Source organism: Athene cunicularia, assembly GCF_003259725.1.
Source record: "Athene cunicularia isolate RWA chromosome 1 unlocalized genomic scaffold, athCun1 chr1_part1, whole genome shotgun sequence".
Lineage (NCBI taxonomy): Eukaryota > Metazoa > Chordata > Aves > Strigiformes > Strigidae > Athene > Athene cunicularia.
The window spans coordinates 79,861,865-79,869,062 of record NW_020799091.1 but is presented as its reverse complement, the minus strand read 5'-3'; the positions used below and the strand labels follow the sequence as shown (position 1 = coordinate 79,869,062).

The window sequence follows — 7,198 nt, the reverse complement described above, 5'->3', positions numbered from 1 at the left end:
GGAGGGAGGCGGCACCGGAGGCGGCAGCGCTCGGCTCCCCTGTCCCACCGGAGCCACCGGCTGCCCGGGTAGGTGCGGGGTGCTGGTGTCCCTGTCTCTGCGCGGGCCGCGGGCCGGGCAGCCGGGGCGAGCGGTGGCGTGAGCGGGCAAGCGGACAGCTCGGGAGGGAGTTCTGCCTTCGGAGCGCGGGGTCGGAGAGGCGCGGCGCATGGCACGCCGACCGGCTGTACAGCCTCGGGGCTTTCCCTTTCCTTTTCTTTCCTTTCCTTTCCTCAGCAAAATTGCGACCTCCGGCCTGAGGCGGCGGTGCGGGAGCTCGGGCGAGAGGGGTCCTCCGTGGGCGGGGGGTTGGGGCCGGGGTGAGCCTGGGCGTGAGGGTTTGTTTTCCTGCCAGCCCTCAGATTTAGTTGTTTGCCCTAGTTGGCAGAGGCGAGAGCTGCTCATCGGTTTTGTGGTCCTTAAAGTCATTGACCTGAGTCTGGGCACGGCATCTGTGAGACTAGGAAATGAATTTTCACTGCAAAAGCAGTAGTGTAAAAGTTTTGTCCTTTTCCTCATTCACTGACCAAACTGACAAGCCATATATGAAGCATAAAGTAACTGGGGCTACTAATGATTGTACAGCTTTTAGCACTTCACTTTTGACCTCTGATTTTTGGTCCAGATAGCTTTTGGATTTGTGTGCTGGATCTCAGAGAAGACAGATCCTCTTGGGGTTTTTTTTTGAGCAGCAGAGGACTACACTGCCTCAAGCTCTGCTCGGGTCAAAAGAGCCATAATACACTGAAGTTTGATCTGCATGCTTTGTTGGCAGTAAATGTGGATTGTCTCTGCAATGAACATCATTTTCTCTTATGTGTAATTTGTTTCCCTTCCATTCGCAGGAATTACAGTTGGTGGAAGGACACTGCTGTGAAGACACCGGCAGTGATAGGTAGGCCTTCACAGCTCAACTGACTCTCCTGTTGGGATATGAACAGCCATAACTGTATTCTAAGCATCTTGTATTTAAAGCCATTCACAAACAAGAATGCACTGTATAGAGTTGGGAATTTTTACCTTTTTTCCTTTTTAATGGAAATAACTTGTACTTCCAACTGTCGTAGCAATCACAGGCTTTTATTTCTGTGTAACTGTAGCTAGGGCCCTTCAGTATTCTCATACACCAGCAGTGCACAGTATTAATCTGAAGCACAGAGCGTCAGAACACTTTTCAGTCTTTTATTTTCTGGTGGTAATTCTGCACCAAGAATAACCATTAGAAGTATAAAATGAAATGCATGTTTGTGGGAAGACGCACACTTTTTATGTTACATGGCATGCTTTTCTTACTGAACTCTTCAAATATCCTTGGAGAGTATGTAGTAGGGTGAGTTCAGACTACACAGCACAAATTGGCGTTTAACACCATAAATTGTGAAACTTACTTCCATGGGATGTTGTGGAAACATGTAGTATTCGTGGGTTCAGAGAAATGACACGTTCTGTCTCTAAATGCTAAAAGCACTTTGGAGCTGGAAAAAACTATCTGAACTGCCACTTGCTGAAATCAGGAGAAATGTACCTGAGAAGGTAATTCCTGTATGTTTACTCTAGTGTTATATTTTCCTGAGCATCTCTTACTGCCCATTGCCAGAAGCTGGATAGGGGAGTGTTAGGGACACTCTGGCTTGACTTAAGAAGGTACTTCTCACAGGCTAAAGGAGCAGGGACAAAAGCAGCAGTGGGCAAAGGATATGGTCAGCTGTCCTTTGTTATATTTTTACCTTAACATCGTGCTACAGGTTAATTAATCTTGTGCTTATCGGTGTTCTGAAGAAAGTCAAACCCTCCCTGATCCCGCATCTTTCTGAGCTGTACCTGTCGCCCGGTATGGCAGCCATGTGGCAGCACTTTATCCAACACACCACTAGAGGGGCTTTGATCCCCAAGGATGAATTACATTACCGAGTTATAAAAACCAGTATTTCATGGTTGTGTCTCACAATACGACAGTCATTGTCTCAACTTCTTTTGACTCCAGTGGAATTAAATGCTGTCACTGCTTTGATCGGAGTTCTTTATTTCCACTAATGCTTACCTGCTTCAGGTTGTTAAGGAGACAGGCATGTTTCTGATGAAAGGGAGTACATCTATACTTAATTATCAGTGGGGAAATATTTTAAAACTGAGAAAAGGAAGTCATAACATTTGTCAAAAAAAATTTCCATCATTAATGGTCAGCACAGACAAACAAATCTCTTTCTCATTTTAAAGTTTACATTTGCTGGTGAGTTTCATATGTTAAGTTGCTTCCATATTTGTTTTTAAAAGTATAAATTATAAAAGTACAGTTATTACATTTATTTTCTGCTACTTGTCATGTTTCATATTTTATGTAGTTTGTTTTGGAAGAGTAATTCCGCTGAAAACAAACCAAACTCATTCTTAATTTAGTGTCCCAGATTTCAACATTATTATACTTCGCTTTATATTTGTAATCTAGTGTTTCATAAATAATTTATGAAAATAATTAAAGTGTCTGTGCTTGGAAATACAGGTTTTTCATATTTGGTAAACTAATATAGTTGTGTAATTTTGCCAGGGTTTTTCCCCTCCTTCCCCTTCAGAGAGCATATGTACATGTTGCGTATTAATAATAAAGTATCAGACTTCTCCACTTACTGCTTTTAAAAGAGTATTTACATTAAAATCTGAACCTGATTCCTGCTTATGCTGAAGCTAGTTCAAAGAATCTTTTGTCATGTATAAGTTAGAGTGAACATGAAAATAAAATAAACATACTTTTCCTGAAGTGGAAAATGGAAGAATTGGTTACCGTTGATTTAGGTTTTTAAGTATGAGAAAAAGACATTATGGTAACCTTGACAGTATCCAGATGTATATGGGAAAGGGATGAAAAATATGTGTGTATGCCATGAGAATGGAGATGGAAATTTTGAAGAGGGCTAGCATGGGAAATGAGATGTTTGAAAAGAACAAAGAGGGATAGCCCAGGAGTTTTTAATGTATGTGTGGGTTTCAAGTGTTACAAGTCACTGCAGTGTTTTACAGTGACCTCTGCATGAGGTTTTTTTCTTCCTGCAAGCAGGCAGGAGAGCACATTTTTTGGCTGCCTAATGCCTAATCCTGCAATCCATTGCTCGCATGAGTCGTCCCATTGATTGCAGCGGGACTGCTCATGTATGTGGGGCTTCTTGTAGATAGGTTGGTGTGACCAAGGGGTTGTGGGTTTGAGCTTAGTGTGGGCTTTGTGAAGGGCAATAATTTGCCTTTGTGGTAGCTGCACGATTTGCATTTTCCTTGAACATGGCCCATCCCCATTCTTCCTTCACGCAGGATGGCTTGTCTTAAGAGACAAGAAGTTGCTGTTTAATCAGTATTGTTAAATATGAGGCAGAACACAGCTGGTGTATGTACTGTATTCGTATGCATTTTGAAAAATCCTAGTTTTATGCTGGTATAAATTACAACAGTTGTAAGTGCTGTCTTGGCTGTGTTCCAGTGCTGCTGGGAATAACATTTGACCATGTCTTAGGGGTAGCAATGGTAGCTCGGTGTTACTGAGTCTCTGTTACCTTTCACTGGCAATCACCTAACGTTCAAGTTGAGGGTGAGTGTCAGGAGAAATATGTGGATGAAGCAGCTAACATTTTAATGTAATGATAAAATAATTGTCAGATAGGGAGGGGATTCAGAATATTTCTCAGTGATTCGTGCTGGTAAATCACACTGAAAATGATGGTAATTATAAATCCTGCTTGGTGGTTTTAGATCCCTCTCTTCTCCCCCTGCCTTTTCCTTTTTCTTTTCTTTTTTTTTTTTTTTCCTTCCCTCTCCTTTATCCTCTTCCTCACATTTAAAAACCATGATTACAACCAGATTTGGCTTGCATTTTCTTTACGGGAGGCAGGATCAGATGTCTAAAAAAAAGAGAAATAGAGTGAAAAAAGGGGTTGTATGTGGTTATAAGTGCACCATAGGTCTAAACAGAAAACTTACTATTTGAAAGGGGTCAAGATGGGTTTAATCATTTAATGCTAATTGCTTATTTTATAGATGTCCCTGTGCAGACACCACTAAAGTGAGAACAGTGTGTTTCACTTAAGTTTATGTTTTTTGTTTGGCATTAATTTGGAAAACAAAGGTTCTAGAAGTGTGGGAGAAAATAGAAAAGAAAGGTAATAGGGGAAAAAAGTGTTTGTTCAGTCCTACCATTTTAGACTGCATTGTGTAGAAAGTTCCCTTTTAACCTTATTCTAGTGGAAAATTCCAAGGTATGGGATTTTTACTGATGCTAATCAAAAATGATAAATAAGAAACTTCAGCTAGCCACAGCAGAGAAGACCTATGTAATAGCTGTAGGCCATAGTGTTCCAAGTTTAACAAAAATATATTCAGTGTTTGTGACCATCTTCATACATACATTTTTATGAATTAAAAACCTATTGTTTTCTTTTCTAGTTCACCTTGATCACCAGAACAAACTTCACAAGAGATGGTAAGTGATCTTTATGGGTGTGTGTGTGTGGTAAGTTAGTCACATTTTATATACAAAATGCATCTAAACACTTTATGGAACTGTTACTGCAGACATGTAAAAATTAGATATGAAAGCTTCGGAAACAGATTTCACATTACAACAGCAATTTGATTTGTCTACTCTTGGGAAGACTCCAGAGACATAACAGGAAAATAAGAGGACTCTGTTCATTTGTCTTAGATTTATAGCTTTTGTTTCCTTGAGGAAATCTCTTATTTCCATTTATTCTGCAGCTGAAAAAGCACAGACATAGAACTAAGTTAGACTTTAAAGTGTCCCTTTCGCTTTTCCACCCCAATGTAAAACATTTCTGTAATTTCTTTTTTAACAGATGTATTTTTAAAATTCAAATGTAAAAAGGGTTTTCAGGGGTCTCTTTCAACAAAAAAGCCACAAAAAGTAGTTGGACAGGCACCAGCATCACAGTTCTGTCTATGTGAACTGGCTTTTTGTCTTCATTTCCCCAAAATTAACAACTGAAGCTAGTCAGTTAGACAAATCAGCCAGCTGGATTCCAGACCTTTCAGTAAAGTCATCAAGGCCCTTTTTAGAAACATTTTAGAAGAACTGGAGATAATTTTTGAGCTTTAAAAGAGTATGTTGTCTTCTTTGGAAACACACAGAATGTAGGAGATACCTGCTTTTGTCAAGTTTCATGATGTTCCAAAACTGGATTTTTAAGTAGAGGAAAAATATACAAAATGTTCTAATAGTAACCTGTGAATGTATCAGATTTGACAACAGGACATTCTTATCTGACTGCTGAAGGATGAGGAGTCTGTGTGACATTCTTAAGCAAAGCAATAACAGTAAACAAAACATTGTTCATCCTAGCTTTTAGGTGGTTGGATGATTAAGAATGAAGAAATTCCATATGGAAAGCAGATGCTTTTCTTACACCTACTCATCTTAGGAATAAATACTCTGAAATGCATGGTCTTGTAGCAGTGCAATGTTAGACCAAGAGGAGAATCGGAATGAAGTTTGACCTCCATGAATTGTTACTTTTCAGGAAAGATAGTTTGTCTGGAATTTTAAATCATGTAGCTGAGCCCTTCACAATTAGGGTGTAATTTTGGATCAGAAGTATCTTTAAGAAATGCAAGTTTGTTGTGGGTTTTCTTTATTGACTCTATTAGCCAGAAGTATTTTATTTCTGAGAGCACTTACCAATGACCTTGAAAAAAAGAGAGCATTTATAGATCTCTTACGGGACAATGGGCTCAGTTTTGCAGAAAGAAGGGAAACATGGAAGCTGCAGTTATTCCAAACTTGAGCATTTGCATTACTGCCCAAGAACCAGAAAGTGAAAACAAATCTAAGTAAATGAAATTAACCTCTCTGGATATTGTTAGCATGAAATAGAAAGTACCCCTTAGGTTGGTTGGTTTGTTCTGTTTTGTTTTGGGATTTTTTTTTTTTTCCAGAGAATCATTCTTTTAAGGCTACAGAATGGTGCTAGCACAGATTAAGAAAACACACTTAAAGAAAGATTTTTCTCTTGTATGCCCTTTTTAAAAAAAAACACTAATAAAGGACTGTAGATGTCACATTCATCTCTGAAAACCTTAGCTAATCTTGCCATAGTTTTGAGTGTTTCCCAAAACATGGCTTAATTAAAATTCTTCTAGTTTAAAGTCCAGGCATTCTGTTTTGGCCCAGATAAAAGATTTTCTATGGAAATTAAGATGTAGGGGAAAGAAGAAAATATTTGCTATTTATCTTACTTGTTCCAGGCTCTAGTTTACTTTATGGCCTTCTTTTAAGATCCTCTATTATCCCCTCTTTTTGAGAGTAGGATGAGGAGGGAGATGAAATGGCCTGTAGGGAAGGGGCTTAAGGCTAGAGGAACTGTGGGGCTTCGTAGTTGCTGGTGAAATCTGAACAGCATGAAACTTTTTTCAGGAAAACTGAGATTAGCTGGAAGACAGAAGAAGGTGTGTTACAGTATGTTTCATTCTATACAGCTATTTTTCTCTGTCATTTACCAGTGGTACTTTATTACCCCTTTTCATATGTTGGTTGCTGATGAGTACAAAAGAGAGATTTACTGGCAGCTTGCACTTGGCTAAATACAGTCTTGTTTTTGATCGAGGCCATGATGGATATATGAACTTGGCTGAATTGCCATTTGACCTTTTCTGAGAAACTTATTTTGGCAGGCAGATGGAGGAAGTATGTTACTGGATAAAATGAATGCCTTTGTTTAATATGGAGGAATTTTAATCTCTTGTGTTTTCTGTCTGCGGATTTGGAAATCAGGTGTAGGTTGCAATACATACACCTTGGAATAATTCAGCTCTTACCACTCACATGAGCAGCTAAGAAATTGTGGAATATATCCACACAGCATATTCCCTAAAAAGAACTAATTGCCAGTGTAGTAACACAAACACTTGGAAAACACCTTCTGGGCACTACAACTTCTCTACTGCTAATTCTTCACTGGTAGTTGCTTGATGAACAACAACCTTTTGTAAGAGTAATGAAGTGTAGTGCACTTGCACTGTGTTAATACTTGTCCTCTTTCATATTTGTATGTTTTATGATAGGAAAAGGATGACTGATAATTAAAAGGCAGACTTTGCACTTAGGTTTACAGTGTTTCTCCCCTCAATTACTATTCATTTTCTCTCTTCCCTCCCCCCCCCCCCC

General features: G+C 39.3%; 1 protein-coding gene across 4 annotated transcripts in view; it reads left to right on the top strand.

Annotated features, from left to right (window-relative positions):
• Window positions 1-7,198, top strand: part of GEMIN8 (gem nuclear organelle associated protein 8) — a 26,935-nt gene continuing 19,737 nt past the window's right edge. The window contains exons 1-4 of one of the 4 annotated variants that reach the window (XM_026854247.1): window positions 1-68; window positions 885-988; window positions 1,785-1,844; window positions 4,462-4,501. In XM_026854247.1, the coding sequence (XP_026710048.1) occupies window positions 4,499-4,501 (3 nt within the window). In that variant the 5' untranslated portion in view covers window positions 1-68; window positions 885-988; window positions 1,785-1,844; window positions 4,462-4,498. Of the gene's footprint in view, window positions 69-884; window positions 989-1,784; window positions 1,871-1,896; window positions 1,932-4,461; window positions 4,502-7,198 lie in introns of those variants that run through there. The other 3 variants (XM_026854256.1, XM_026854240.1, XM_026854262.1) reach the window with 3 other exon arrangements.